The sequence below is a fragment of the Monodon monoceros genome, unplaced genomic scaffold (assembly GCF_005190385.1).
Source record: "Monodon monoceros isolate NGI ecotype Baffin Bay Population unplaced genomic scaffold, NGI_Narwhal_1 Super_Scaffold_13, whole genome shotgun sequence".
Lineage (NCBI taxonomy): Eukaryota > Metazoa > Chordata > Mammalia > Artiodactyla > Monodontidae > Monodon > Monodon monoceros.
In genome coordinates, this window is record NW_021703769.1 from 49830464 (window position 1) to 49846404 (window position 15941).

General features: G+C 40.4%; 1 protein-coding gene across 5 annotated transcripts in view; it reads right to left on the reverse strand.

Annotated features, from left to right (window-relative positions):
- Positions 1–14625, reverse strand: part of MEIOB (meiosis specific with OB-fold) — a 35453-nt gene extending 20828 nt beyond the window's left edge. For 4 of the 5 annotated variants that reach the window (XR_003793204.1, XR_003793203.1, XR_003793202.1 and 1 more), the window contains exons 1-5: positions 14450–14625; positions 10205–10281; positions 7853–7910; positions 3693–3824; positions 1657–1729 (exon numbers count right to left, since the gene is read on the reverse strand). Coding sequence is in view for 1 of the 5 variants with exons in the window: in XM_029221004.1 (XP_029076837.1) it covers positions 1657–1729; positions 3693–3824; positions 7853–7910; positions 10205–10273 (332 nt within the window). In the remaining 4 variants the exon portion in view is untranslated. Of the gene's footprint in view, positions 1–1656; positions 1730–3692; positions 3825–6290; positions 7911–10204; positions 10282–14449 lie in introns of those variants that run through there. The other variant, XR_003793205.1, reaches the window with a different exon arrangement.
- Positions 14626–15941: the final 1316 nt, after the last annotated feature.

Below are 15941 nucleotides of genomic sequence, written 5' to 3' on the forward strand. Positions count from 1 at the left end.
CCCCCCCCCCCCCCCCCCCCCGCTACTGCTTTAGGTGTTTCCCTCATCACTTCTCACCCAAACTACTGCTTGTCTCCTAAGCTTTGTTCCCCTACTGTCCATCCTCAGGTAGCCAAAGTGATCTTCCTAAACCACGAATATGAATATATTTCCCAGCTCAAAAGATCTTCTGTGCTAGCCATCACCAAAGCATGAAGTTGGTACAACAAGCAAAGCTGTCTGTGAAGTGTCTCTGCTTCTCTCTCGAGCTTCTCCTCCTGCTGTTCCCCTGCCTATATTCCAGCCACATCATATTCCTAGGCTATGAAACTACCACTTTAGAGAAGACGTAGTCAAACATCAACAGTTTCATAAGGTTTAAACTACTATTAACTGTTCTGGAAAAGGCCAGGAGGTTTCGTGTTTGTTCCCTCTGCCAAGGATGCTCTTCCCTCCCTCCCTCCATTCATGTGTTCATTCCATAAACACTTACTGATAGCCTATTATGTGCCAGACCTTAGTCTAGGCACAGGGGGTACAGTGGTGAGGAAGACACACAAGACCTACGATCTCACGGAGTTTACATGCGTGAGAGGGAGACAGATAAGAACAATTAATCAAATAATCCCAGATTGTGATCAGGGTTATGATGGTACACATACACTGTGTACAGGACGAAGTCCTAGTAATGCAGACTGGAAGGGCTACTACAGACAGAGTAGGTGGGGGAAGATCTAAGGAGGTGACATTTAAGCTGACACTTCAATGAGAAGAGCAAATAAGATTGTTCTTTGCAGAGGGAAGTGAACATGCAATGCTGTTAGTGCAGAATGAGCCCAGGATGTTCATAAAGTGGAGGACTCTTCATGTGGCTGCAGAGAAATGAGACCTATGAGGTCAGAAAAATGGGTGCAGGTGCACGTGTAGTAGAGACTTTTGTGCCCACCCAGAGCTCTTTACCAGCTACTCCCTTCTCTCTCGAGATTTGCCCTCAGCCAGAAATACCTTTAAGCCTTCCCTCCTCTGCAGGAATAGGGGGTGGACTTCAACCAATAACTTGTAAATACAGGGTACAAAAGCCCAGGCCTCTTTCTTTAGGGTGGTACCACTTTGAGGTGCCACTCATGCTCCAGAGCTCCCATCTGGGTCAGGATGAGACTGGGCTCCTGCTGAACCTGCCTCTTTGCTCACCTTCCCCCCAGTGCTATCCTTACAGGCTGCTCCTAAGGGCTCTCCCTCAACAAATCATCTGCACAAAAATCCTCCTCTGGGCTCTGCTTCCAAGTAACCTGAACTAAGATAGTAAGGCATGTGAAGAGAGTTATAAATTGAGATGAAAAAATGGATATATGACTTCCATGATTTACCTTTTCACTGTTCAGCTTTAATGTGACTAGAGTCAGATTTTTGTAATCTAAGAATGAGAATCAAAGTACTAAAAACAAAGCCATTTTTTATGTGATCCTATGTCAAAGTAAATTATTTCATAATCAAAGATAAATATTATGAAGCAGAATTAAACTCCTAATTTTCAAACTGAAGTATACACCTTTAATAAGCTCTCTGTTAATCTGACATGCAAAAACTTATTAGTAATAATCATTCTGGCATAAACTTATTAGTAATAATCATTCTGACATAAAGTAATAATCATTCTGACCTCTGTGCTAGATTTACCTAGGAGTTGCAGGGCTGAACTTTTCTTCTCTTTCTAATTCCTTTCTTTGGATCAGGGGATTTTCAATTATCACTAAAACAGAGGGGAAAATATGATGTTATTAACAAAAAAGTAACAGGATAAGTTTTAAAAATGAGTGTACATAACAATGAACATTACAATGTTATTTCTAATTTTGAGTTGGTGTTATGTATCCTTCACAATCATTTTCTTGTGGCACTGTGAGCAACAGAATCCTGGGGTATGACCAATCAATTTGATCTCAGATGACATTTCTTGTACTTTGTGTTTAAATCCCAACATATGATCCACATTAATATTACTTTATTGAATAGTTACACTGAACATTTGATTTGGTTACAACATGCCCTTCTATAAAATAAATTGATCTTCACCCAATTCACAGCTGTCCTCAAAAATAACAGTGGTAGTTAGAAAGAGCAATGCAAAATCTGGGTCCTGATTTGAGCCCCACAACTTATCAGCTTTATGACTTAACATTTTAGGGTTTTCATTTCCTATGGTCTATGTTAGACTTTTATGTGCTCTATTTTGCTAATTCCTCACACAACCATCCCTCATTATTATCCCTTTTTCCAAATGAAGAAATTGAAGTTCACAGAGGTTAAATAACCTTCTTGAGGTATTATATCTAGAAAGTAGTAGAGTTGGAATTAGAACTGTTCTAATTCTATTTGTAATTCTAATTTAAAAATCTGTAATCTTTTCATTCTACCACACCAAAATCTTATTTACTTCTATAAGCATCATCAGATTTACACCTTTAAAATCCCTTATCTCATTCATCCTCACAACAGCCATCAACATGGAACATAGGTTAATACCGAAATATATCTTTAGCTCTAGGTAACTAATGTTCTGGCATTCATCCAAGAAATTCATCCAAGAAATGTTTTGCTTGTAGGAGGAGTAGGGTGTGGACTTCAGCCAATAACTTGTAAATACAGGGTACAAAATCCCAGACCTCTTTCTTTAGGGTGGTACCACTCTGAGGTGCCACTCATGCTCCAGAGCTCCCATCTGGGTCAGGATGAGACTGGGCTCCTGCTGAACCTGCCTCTTTGCTCACCTTCCCCCCAATGCTATCCTTACAGGCTGCTTCTAAGGGCCTGTAAAGTTTTTGCAAAGTCTGCAAGGTTTTCTGCCTTCATAGTTCATATGTTCAACTACCTTATTATTCAGTTAGAGAGATATTATATGTAATCCTGAAAGTTAATAATATGATTGGGTGCTGAGTAACTAGTATGGGTACTAGGCTGCTTGATACTGCAGGGTTGGAGAGGAGTAGTTTAATTGTCCGTGTTACCCTTTCCCTTCTTTTTTCTACCATGAAAGAGAACTGGTATACATGCTTTCTTGTTTCTTGTATGAGGCTAGAGCTGTCGTCTATTGAGTGACTAAGTTCTACACTTTATAACAGGCACACTATCTCATTTAACATTCACAAGCATCTATAGGGTGTTAATTCATAGTTGAGACCCAACAAGATTAAGAAATTTTCTCAAAGCCACAATGTAATAAAAGTTGGTACTTGGAATTGAATTCAGATCTACCTGTTCTCAAAGTCTTGTTCTTTTCAATATACTACACTGTACCATAGAGGGCTATTGGGGTGGGTAGATGATATGAAAGATTTGGTATTTTAGGCTGAAGGTTTCTTAAAATCCATTAAAATTTCAAATATCTTTTATCAAAATCTATTTAGCATCCCTATTATAATTTTACAGAAAGATAAATGATTAGAGCCACAAGAGGGACTGATGCAAAGTGAAATAGAAATAAACCAAAGATCACAGAGCTACTTAGTAAAAATATGTGATTATCATGTTTGTATGTTTCAATTAAATGCTGAATGCCTTGTGTTATACTCTTAACACTTGACTTTTTTCTGGTAAGGTTCTTGAGAATAAGAATTGTGTCTCATTTCATTTTGACTCCCTCAGTGTAGTTATCACAAACATATCATGGGAATAATACTGTAAGAGAAACAGTTTAAGAATCAATGCCAACTTACCACACTCCCCAACACGAAAGCTGTCAGAAAGTGATCTGATGTAATCTTCCTTGCCCCACGATGTTGCATTTACAAAATGGGTTGTTGAATCACGAATGGTGAAACTGAAAGTGTACCTTTCTGATCCAATATCTAAGGAAAAACCAATGCTTTTATTTTTCAAATGAAAAGTTTTATTTTAACTTTGAACAGATATGATTATTTGATGCTAAAAACACTCAAACACATGGTGTAAAATATTATTTCAGATATAAATTATATAAGTTATGCTTTTATGAATTCTAAGCTGCCAAGGTAGATAACTCACCTCACTGTTACCCCTATGTTTCCTTTCCCCAGTTATCTGTATATTTGGAGGGAAATGACATGTAGGCTTGAACCATCCTGATATTAGCTTAGAGTCTCCATTTCTCTCTTACTGTTGTTTTAACCTAAGTCATAATTCAGATCTAAATTATTTCAAAACAAATAAACGTGTGCTGCTAAAAGATACCACTAGGGGTCAGCAAGTACTTTTTTTCCAAAATAAAATTTCTTTATTGTTTTGCTAATTTAAAAAGTAATACAGGGCTTCCCTGGTGGCGCAGTGGTTGAGAGTCCGCCTGCCGATGCAGGGAACACTGGTTTGTGCCCCGATCCGGGAAGATCCCACATGCCGCAGAGCGGCTGGGCCCGTGAGCCATGGCTGCTGAGCCTGCGCGTCCGGAGCCTGTGCGCCACAACAGGAGAGGCCACAACAGTGAGAGGCCCACGTACCGCAGGAAAAAAAAAAAAAAAAAAGTAATACAAAACAGCGCGGTACTGGCACAAAAACAGACACACAGATCAATGGAACAGGATAGAGAGCCCAGAAATAAACCCGCACACTTATGGTCAATTAATCTACAACAAAGGAGGCAAGAATCTACAATGGAGAAAAGACAGTCTCTTCAATGAGTGGTGCTGGGAAAACTGGACAGCTACACGTAAAAGAATGAAGTTAGAACATTCTCTAATACCATATACAAAATAAACTAAAAACGGATTAAAGACCTAAATGTAAGACCAGATACCATAAAACTCCTAGAGGAAAACATAGGCAGAACACTCTTTCACATAAATTGTGTCAATATTTTATTGGATCCATTCCTAAAACAAAGGCAATAAAAGCAAAAATAAACAAATGGAAACTAATTAAACCTAAACGCTTTTGCACAGCAAAGGAAACCATCAACAAAATGAAAAGACAAACTACTGAATGGGAGAAAATATTTGCAAATGATATAAACAATAAGGGGTTAATATCCAACATACATCAACAGCTCATACAACTCAACATCAAAAAAACTAACAACCCAATTTAAAAACTAGGTAGAAGAACTGAATAGACATTCTTCCAAAGAGGAAATGCAGATGGCCAACAGGCACATGAAAAGATGTTCAATATCACTAATTATCAGGGAAATACAAATCAAAACAACAATGAGCTATCACCTCACACCTGTCAGAATGGCTATCGTCAAAAAGAACACAAATGGGCTTCCCTGGTGGCGCAGTGGTTGAGAGTCCGCCTGCCGATGCAGGGGACACGGGTTCGGGCCCCGGTCTGGGAAGATCCCACATGCCGCCGAGTGGCTTGGCCCGTGAGCCATGGCCGCTGAGCCTGCGCGTCCAGAGCATGTGCTCCGCAACGGGAGAGGCCACAACAGTGAGAGGCCCGCGTACCGCAAAAAAAAAAAAAAAAAGAACACAAATAACAAACACTGGCGAGAATGTACAAAGGGAACCTTGTACACTGTTGGTGGGAATGTAAATTGGTGCAGCCACTGTGCGAATCAGTATGGACGCATCTCAAAAAACTAAAAATAGAACTACCATATGACCCAGCGATTCCAATTCTGAGAATATATCTGAAAAAAACAAAAACACTAATTTGAAAAGATACATGCACCCCAATGTTCATAGCAGCATTATTTACAATCGCCAAGACATGAAAGCAACCTAAGTGTCCATCACCAGATGAATAAAGAAGTTGTGATATATATATATATACACATACATATATATATACACACACACACACACATATATATGCACAATGAAATTTTTACTCAGCTATATAAAACAATGAAATGTTACCATTTGCAGCAGCATGGATAGACTTGGAGGGCATTATGCTAAGTGAAATAAGTCAGACAAAAGACAAATACTGTATGATATCATTTATATGTGGAATCTAAAAAATACAACAAACTAGTGAATATAACAAAAAAGCAGAATCACAGATAGTGGTTACCAGTGGGGAGACGGAAGGAGGGAAGGGGGGAAGGGGGGAAGGAGAGAGGGGCAATACAGGGGTAGGGGATTAAGAGGTACAAACTTCTAGGTACAAAATAAGCTACAAAGATATACTATACAACATGTGGAATACAGCAAGTATTTTATAATAACTACAATGAAATATAACCTTTAAAATTGTAAATCACTATACTGTATACCTGTAAGTTCTATAATATTATATAACAACTATACTTCGATTTTAAAAGTTTTTAAAAAGTAATACAACCTAACATACAAATGCACATTATAGATATCTATTGAACTGTGATTAGTGCTTACCTTTGGGGTGGGGGCTGGGATGGGAAAAGTTGAGGGTTAAATGAAGAATTTCTCTTTTGGACTCTATGACCTTCTGCACTGCTTGAATTTTTTATGACAATATATTGATATGTGTAATGTTTTTTAAAGTCAGTAAGCATATCTTCTCCAAAAAAGGAATACTGTACAGACAATTATAAAAAATAGTCAAACACTACAGAAATGGTGCCCTACTCTCACCGTCTAATAGGTGAAAATTTTATTTCATTGCTGTAATTTAAGCAAATATATAAATATTGACCTTTTCTAATTCATATATTTCAAGTTATTCCTTTTACAGCTTAGAAAACAGAGATGCAGGATTTCTCAAACTATTCAAGTGGTAATTCTGATCTAATTAATTATGATGCAGTAAAGAGAAGACAAACGAGTATGGGTGGGAGATGACATCTTTGTTATTTACCTCAAAAATAACAACAGAATATTATAAAAAATAAAATGAAAATAAAGGTACCTATCACTACACCATAAGTCAATTAACACAGCCACAATTAATTGTCTTCGTCTGTCAAAATTACTGGCTGGCTGACTAGAGCTCGGATTCCCTCAGGCTGTTTAGAAGGACTTATACTGTACCTTTTAATAAAAAGCATTGACACTTCAAAAGCTAATAATAGTGAATTGCTACTTTTGGCATTCTATAGTTCATCTCTGCATGTAAACTACAAAAGTTTGAGAGTCAGTTGATTTTAAAAATCCAATTTTAGTCTCGGATTGTGTTTCCATAGTCCTAAAATTCTTGCACAGTTCAAGCAACTCAATAAGAACCACTAAAGCCAAACTTAACTGTATTTTCCACATGTGAAAGGTGATTTTTTTCCACTGAATTGTCTGGTTCTTTGAGTAAATACATAGATACTGCTGCCATACTTCTCTCGCTCAACACTGTCAGGACATATCCCTGCTGGAAAACCTTCCTCCTTATCACTTTCTGTCTTCTATGAAGATTTACCTGTGTACTTGTATCTCTTAGGCTGATATTGATAGTTAACATGGAGTTCTTACTGTGCCTTACACACCCTTCCATGTATGAGCTCATTTAATTCTCATCCCAGCTTTATTTACCCCGATTTCACAGCTGTACATAGAATAGATCTCAGATGACTCGTGCTGAGCCCAGTCAAACTAGCTCCACGTCCATCCTTTCAGACACTTTGATAACTGAGGATGATGAGACTACATACAACGTCTCTCTCTCTTACCTTTCCACCGGGTTTTACACAGTGGAGGTGCTCAATAAGTACTCGTTGATACACATTAATGAGTTGACCAATTTAGCTATTTTAGTACTGTATACACAGCTTTTAAAATTATGTTTTAGAGATATCAAATAAAATCATTAAGAATGATTTAAGGCCACACATGTGGCCTTAAATCAAGTACTTTACCATGCAATAGAGAACATGGCTGTTGCTCTTAGGGAGTTAAACAGGCATGAGAAATTTAATCACTTAAATATATTTTGCTGTAGTCATAAGCCACAGTTGATGAAAAATGAAGCAAAGAGTTAAACAGAACTCAGCTTTTTCTGTCTGGAAAGCCTTTGACATCTGTTTTTCCAATAACTATGCCGATTATTTTCTGAAAAACAAAAAGGTTATAGAAGACAAATATTAAACACAGATGGAGATGGTAAATTTAATTTCATGGACTTGTTATATTTTACTGGCTCTAACAAACATTTTTAACTAGGAACCATTTAAATGTATTTATTCCAGACAAACATCTAAAACAACTTCATAAATGTTCAGCTCCACAAGGAGTAGTACAAAGTAATAAGACAGTTAACTGATATTACAAATATAATCATTTAATACTTAGTATGTTTCTACTTTATTTTCAATCATTAGGTGGAGCACAGTAACTGCCCTATGCTATCAGTCCTTACTGAATTCATTCAAAGCACATGTATAATGCAATTTAATTTGCCATGGTCTTCAAAGCTTTCTTTTATATAGGGTTTTCTAACAATCCACATAAAATTGCTTAGCTTCTTAATGCAAACATGCTGGACAGTAACATAAATTAGATTGTAACAAAACTTGCATATTGCTGCTAATAAATCTAAGCTCTGAAGTCCTAGATCTTAAACCTTAAAGATATTAACATCTTTAAAATTTTTTAAGTTCTCTTCAGTGACTAACAAAGAAAAATTAAGTATTTTTTAAATGTTTTAAGAAATAAAAATAACCTTTTTCTGAAAGGATGAATTTATATCACTAATTCTAGCAACTGATTTTAACCTTGCAATAATCTGTTACATTTAAAATACATTCAAGGACTTCCCTGGTGGTGCAGTGGTTAAGAATCCGCCTGCCAATGCAGGGGACACAGGTTTGAGACCTGGTCTGGAAAGTTCCCACACGCCAGGGAGCAACTAAGCCATGCACCACAACAAAGTGAGCCTGTGCTCTAGAGCCCGCGTGCCACAACTCCTGAAGCCTGCATGCCTAGAGCCCGTGCTCTGCAACAAAGAGAAGCCACCACGGTGAGAAGCCCACGCACTGCAATGAAGAGTAACCCCCACTTGCTGCAGCTAGAGAAAGCCCGCGCACAGAAACAAAGACCCAACGCAGCCAAAATAAATCTGAAAAAAATATAAATAAAATACATTCAAGCTTTTAAGACTACCACATCCTAGCTGAGCTATTAGCTAGTCTTATTACATTTAGACATATTACTATTATTTCTTTAAATTCCATATGCATGCAGATCTCACTGAATTTTGTTGGGAAAACAACTAATGGAAATATTGAGTAAAATTTTCTAACTGAAGAGGCAATTAGCAAATAGTTTACCTTTCAAGAAAAACTGTAACATCAATAATTATTTTTAACATTAATAAAGTTTAAATTGCAAATTATTGAAGTTATATGTAAATTTATCCCATTTTAAGAAATCTGATTTGCAAATTCTAAATGTAAACAGCAGACTGCTGGGGGTAGGAAAAGTAAGGCAGTATGATAATTGCTTTACAATGAATTCTTCACCTTATAAGATGATTCCACCTAGATTTCTTTTAAATAAATAACAATCTAGGCATACTTGACATGACTGATTCCCCCACAATCCCTTCCCCCAAAATGAATTTTCACATAATGATTTCAGAAATATATCTTTTGTGTACCTTTATGTCATAAAAGCAGCATAATAGCAAGTATTTCAGTATATAACTTGGGCAATTTGACTAGAGAATAGATACTGCTGAACGACAATGTTTTAATTTTATAATGCTAAATTTGAGTACTTATTAAATATTTAATTAAAATATAGTACAAGGACTTCCCTGGTGGCGCAGTGGTTAAGAATCTGCCTGCCAGTGCAGTGGACACAGGTTTGATCCCTGGTCCGGGAAGATCCCACATGCCGCAGAGCAACTAAGCCCATGCACCGCAACTACTGAGCCTGCACTCTAGAGCCTGCGAGCTACAACTTCTGAAGCCCGTGTACCTAGAGCCCGTGCTCTGCAACAACAGAAGCCACCACAATGAGAAGCCCACGCACCACAACAAAGAGTAGCCCCAGCTCACAGCAAGTAGAGAAAGCCCGTGCAGCAATGAAGACCCAATGCAGCCAAAAATAAATAAATAAAATAAAATATAATACAAGTAAACTTTTGATAATTTTTAACAATCGCTAGTCATATCTACAATCTCCTAATCCGTAGACAAAAGAAAGACTAATTTTCATTTAGCTGGCATAAATACAAAGAAGTTTAGGAGTTTTTAATATCTAACAATCACTAATGCAGTATCTGTATACTTGTCAATTATACAAGCATGTGTTGAAACGAATCAATAATGTTGACATAATGTAATATTACCACCTAAAGTTTCAACAGAGATCAAATGAACCACTACACCACTGAAACCTACCAGATTAGCCATATTTGGATGCAGGTCTGAAAGTGCAGTAAAGTTCTTTGATGCAATGGAGTTAGCCATTCTTTTATCTGCATATTAGAAAATATAACTTAGATGCATAAATTAAACAACTGAAATAAACCTTGAAAAATTCCAAGACTGAAAAAAGAATTTATTAGGAAAGTACTGGATATTCTACTCATTCTTTGGGAAAATTTTATGTTACAACAATGAAATGCAAGTTAGATTCAACCTGTAAAAAGCATGTTTCAAAATGTCCTCTTAAAGTTTTGAATGATATAGTTAGGTTTAAATTTTTAACTTTCACTTTTCAAAAAAATAATTTAGCAATATTTGAGCACCCTGCAAATTTAGTTTCAGATGAGAAATGATTCAATGGGACATTTGCAGATTTAAATATTTATTACCATAAAGCCTACTTTAAAAAAACAGCAAAACTCTATTGTAACCACCTTGAATCATGCATTTAGTTACACTGTGTAAGGGGATAGGTAGTACTTTATCCTCACCTCTGGATGGTAAGTAAGCTCCATCAGGGCAGAGGTAGGATCTTACAAATTTTTTGTATGTGCATTTCAATGCTACCTTGCACATAAAAAGCACTCAATAAATAAATGAAATGGTGGCTTGTCCCTCAATATCATCACTAGAAAAGGTTTTAGTGTAATAACAACTGTCAGCTACACCAAACTAGCAGATTTACTCCATTTCACTTCATATTACGTGGCCTCTTTAACAGTGAATGCCCTCAGCTACAGGCTGCACTTTCAGGACATGTCGCATAATACGTTTCAGGAAGACTGTGGAGTTAGTCAAATATGATTATGAATTCCAGCGCCACTAGTTTGTAGTCAAATGTTTTGAATTACTGAGCTTTAATTTCTTCATCCACAAAATATGGATAACATCTACCCTACAGGGTTGTTGTGAGAATTCAAAATAATGTACGTAAGGTGCCTAGATGTTCACAGGCTCTTGACAGATGAGAACACTGCTTTTCATTCTTATCCAATGTAGCAGCTTCTGCATTCAAGCCAGAATAAACAATGGGGAATTAAGCAGCTTTAAGGTCCTACTTATTCTTCGGCCTAGTCTGATCTGGCTTACTATGCAATTTCAGTCTCTGAAATTCTTGACAAATTCATTCATTCATTCATCCATCCACTCAACAAACATTTATTGAGAGCCTGTCAAGTGCTACACACTTGAGGTTAGAGAGGAAGAACTATTCAGTAGCCAGATTTTGTGTAAAAACACTATCCATCTACATATTGAGTTCTCCAAATTTTTACCCCTTAATATCTCTTGGTGGTTATTGACTTACAAGTAATATCACATGAACTCTTTGAAGCTCCTTCACTTTCTACTATTATTCAAAATATATGGTGATATACCTTAGTGTCTGTCTACCAAAAAAAGGACAACTTGCTTCTCTACATGGACATTTTGAGAAATACAAAATTACCATGAACTAAAGAGCTCAATATGGTGATACAGAGATTATACCATTCAACAGCAACTACTGTCCCTTCTACTTTCCAAATATATTTTAAATGTCTCCTTTTCTCCATCTCTGATGCCATCTCCTCAGCCCAAGGCTCAGTCATTCCTCATCTAGAGTACTGCAATTACCTGGTTTTTATACATAGTTTATTCATTCAACATGTGTCAGTTGAGTGTCTGATATGTATCAGGCCCTGAATCAGGATGGGGGATGGCTCAGAGAGCAGCAACGAAAACAGAGGGCCAGATGTGGGACTAGATGTATACAGCCTCAAGGCCACTGACTCAGATACTTGATAAGGGTAAAAGGAAAGAAGAGGTGGTGGTGAACCTAGTCTGGTTAAGGTAACATGATGGCAATGTAACAGGTAATAGTTGTGGAGTGTCTACTATGAGGCTGACCCTATACCACAGACTAGATACACCATGACCATCTCTGACAGCCCCCCAGCCCAGGTCTCCCAAATTCCCTTCCCTGAGTTCTGTGCCCTCCTCCTACTTTTGAAGGGCAACCTCCCGCCTGGACCAGAGCCCAGCCTGACCTGGCCAACTCCTCCCAGGGCCTTCCTGGTCCCTTGCTTTAGGTTTCATGAGGGCATGGTAGGGCCCAAGCCCCTCATGCTCCTACTTGCTAGAGCTTTCCTCCAGAGGACAAAGCTGCACTGCTTGGTCCTTACTCTCGTTGTGGCTCTGGAAAAAGAGAAGGGGACTCTGGACCCAGACAAGGAAGAGGCATTGCTAGCTGCTGGCTCTGAGAAGGTGTCTGACCCACAGGTCAGCTGAGGCTGTCAGTCAGACCCTCAGGGCAAACCCCACCAACTTTCTGATTTTGATGCCATTGTCTCAAATTCTGAGCAGGCCAGAGTGAGCAGACCTGGGGCCTTGGTATACACAGTTTCCTCTTCCTTGAGCATCCTCTCCAATCCCACCCTCACATCTTCCCAAGACAGGATCTTCAGCATTCTTTGGATCTCAAGAAGACTTTCCTACTACCCTCCTTCAAGTATCCCCCAGCCTCTATTCCCTCTCTTAGCACTCCTAATTCATAATTGTTGCTTGTGTGCTGTCTTTCTCCCTCATCACAGAGTGGGGTCTATGATGATAGGCTGTAATGTGAAATTATTGCTATAATTAACTTTTTGGATAAATAGAATTTTAGTTAACAGCTAATTTTACATTTATATCCAGCATTTAAATTATAGAAACAAGTACAGTTTATATCCTGCTATTCTAGATAAATAGAGCTTTCAAAGAGCTCAGCAATGATGGTCCTATAATTTGCTATTTTACTCTGTGCTGGGGCTACTACAGAGAAGTCCTCTTTATGTGGTTATTTCTATACATGGAAATCCCCCCAAACTTTCATCACAAACCAAAGATTTTCTAACAAACTTTGACAAAATTGGTCACTTCTCACAGAGGGGAACAGTCGCTCAATTATCTTTATAAATCCAATTCAAAAAAGTAGATTTTACTCCTTTTACTGCTTCAATGGGAACTCAGCAAGTTTTGCACTTTTTTTAAGGTTTTTTTTTTTTTTTCCCCGGCCCCATCGTGCGGCTTGTGGGATTTTAGTTCCCCAACCAGGGAATGAACCAGGCCACAGCAGTGAAAGGGCCAAGTCCTAACCACTAGACCACCCACCAGGGCACTCCCTGTATTTTGAAATTCTAGAAGAATGCTTGTTAATAACCTTTCAAGGTAGTTTCAAATTTTCTAACTAAAAGCTGTTTTGAAAAAAAGAAGAAGAGAAAGAGACAGAAAGAAAGAGGGAGGGAGGAAGGAAGGAAGGAGAGAAAAAGAAAGGAAGGAAGGAAGGAAGGAAGCAAGGAAGGGAGGGAGGGAGGAAGGGAGGAAGGAAGGGAGGAAGGAAGGGAGGGAGGAAAGAAAGAGGAAACATGCATGACTTGCATTCAAATGCCATTTCCCAAAGTTTATCATTTCATGCCCTCCTCACACTTTTGCACCTTATAGACGATAAGTCCAGCGCTTGGCAAACAGGGATTGAAAGCGGTCCCTTTGAAACCCTGAGGTGAAATGCGACTCTTCTCCCTATTCACTCTGTTTTAAAATGTATTCTGAAGATTCCAACTCTATGACATTCTGGAAAAGGCAAAACTGTAGAGACAGCACACCATCTAAAGTTGCGGGAGGGAGGGGTGAGTCGTGGGTAGGGAGTTTCCGAGGCAGTGAAACTGCTCTGAAGGATCCTGTAACCAGGCATCTGTCAAACCCACAGAATGTCCAACACCAAGCGCGAACCCTAACGTAAGCCAGTCTCTGGGGGGAACTCATTTTTGAGTCACTGCAGGACGTGGGTATATATCTCGCATAATTACACCCCCGCGTCTGCACTCGCCGCGCTCTACGCGGACGTCCACACTCTAAGGTGTTCTGCGTGTTTCTACGTGACTGTGTCCCTGCGTGTTTGGACTAGAAGCCGACGTCACCTGCCCGCTTCGCATCCGGGCGTGTTCTACGAACTCTAACCCGCCGGCTTCCACCGCGCGGGGAGACGGGGGTGGCCCGAGGGCCGGCCAGGACTCGGGGCCGGGGTCTCGGCGCAGGCCTCGCCTTCGTCACCACCCGCCAAGTGCGCGGGCAGCTGGGAGGGGAGGCCGCTCCCACTGCGGACGCCGCAGCCCTGAGATCCGCCCTCAGGAGCGGACGAGAGCCAGCCATCCGCCGCCCACAGCCGCGCGGGACCCGCCACCCGCCGCCACCGGGCTTCACCTCAGGCGTCCGCGCCGGCTTCTCCCGGGAGCGCTCGCTTAGCCGCTCCTCGCACCTGGACAGCGGTCCGCCACACACAGGCCCCACCCGGCCGCTTCTCCACAGCGCGTTCAGCCCACAACCCAACAGCTCGACTACGGTCGCGCGAGGAATGCCGCGCGACCGTTAGCGCAGGCCCCGCCCCGCCTCGCGCTGGCCCCGCCCGTCCCGAGAGTCGACTCCACCCACGCCGACTCTGCCCAGACCCCGCCGACCTCAGACTTCGCCCCCGAATCCGCCCCGAATCCGCCCTCCCCGCCCCACGAGCTCCGACCCCACCCCCGCCCCGCCCCCGAACTCCGATTCCACACACGCCCTGACACCCCCAGAGTTCTAACTCCTATCCCGCCCCGCCCCTGCGTCCTGACTCCGCCCTCGACCCTGCCCTGTTCCCTCGGGCCGCCTTGAGGGCCTCCGTCCTTCTGGAGTGCGGGTCATGAGGATCGAGACTCCGGGAGGCTGGGTGCGAGTGGTTCCCATTTCTTTCCTTTCCCGGAGCCCCAAGCCTGTCCTCCAGACTCGAGGACCCTCCGGGGCGGGAGTCCGGGGTGCTAAGAACCAGGCGCCCAGGAAGATGCTGGGGATCTTTTCTGCTGAAACACGGCAGAAATGCAGGAGGCGTTGCTATAGAAAGTGCAGCAGCTGAATGCACACCTACAAACAAGTGCTAGTGAAACCAGGGAAATCTGGAAAAGACTGGGTGTGTCTACTTCGGTAACCTAGTTGTGAGCTTGCAGGATGTTCTGATTGGGGAGAAGTGGATCAAGTGTAGCAGGGATCTCTATTATTTCTTATACTGCGTGTGACTCTATCTCAAAAGAAGAGTGCATGGAAGAAAAGGGTGCATGATTGCTCATAAGGCTTTTGGAAGGGGAGTGGGTGCTGGATGCAGACCCTGTCACCTGATGGGGGAGTGTGAGGGAAGGCCAGGCTGCTAGAACAATAACGATAAATACTGATGACGCTATTTATATCATTTCAGATATATACATATATACACTATACGTATAATTTGATGTGCTAAATATTGAGCTTAGGTGAACCTGATAAAACATCGCTAGCTTTTTAGTTAGTACCATTTGGAAATCTTTTTAGTCTGACTTATAAACTAATTTTTGTTAATAGAGTACTAATCAGGGGCAAATAAGTTAAGATCCAATAACAAAATCCTTTAAATTTGTCACCAGCTACTGTCCACATGTAGCATTACTTAAATTATTGAGCTTCTTTCTTTAAAAGGAAAAACAACTTTGATACTTATTAAACAACCATATACGACAAAAGAAAAATACAACATCAGGGGCAAGTCTTATGTAGTTATCAAAACATAGTGTTTTTTTGTTTGTGTGTGTGGGGGGGGGTTGTGGGGTTTTTTTTGGCAGTGCTGTACGGTTTCCAGGATCTTAGTTTCCTGACCAGGGATTGAACTCAAGCCCCAGCAGTGAGAGCACCG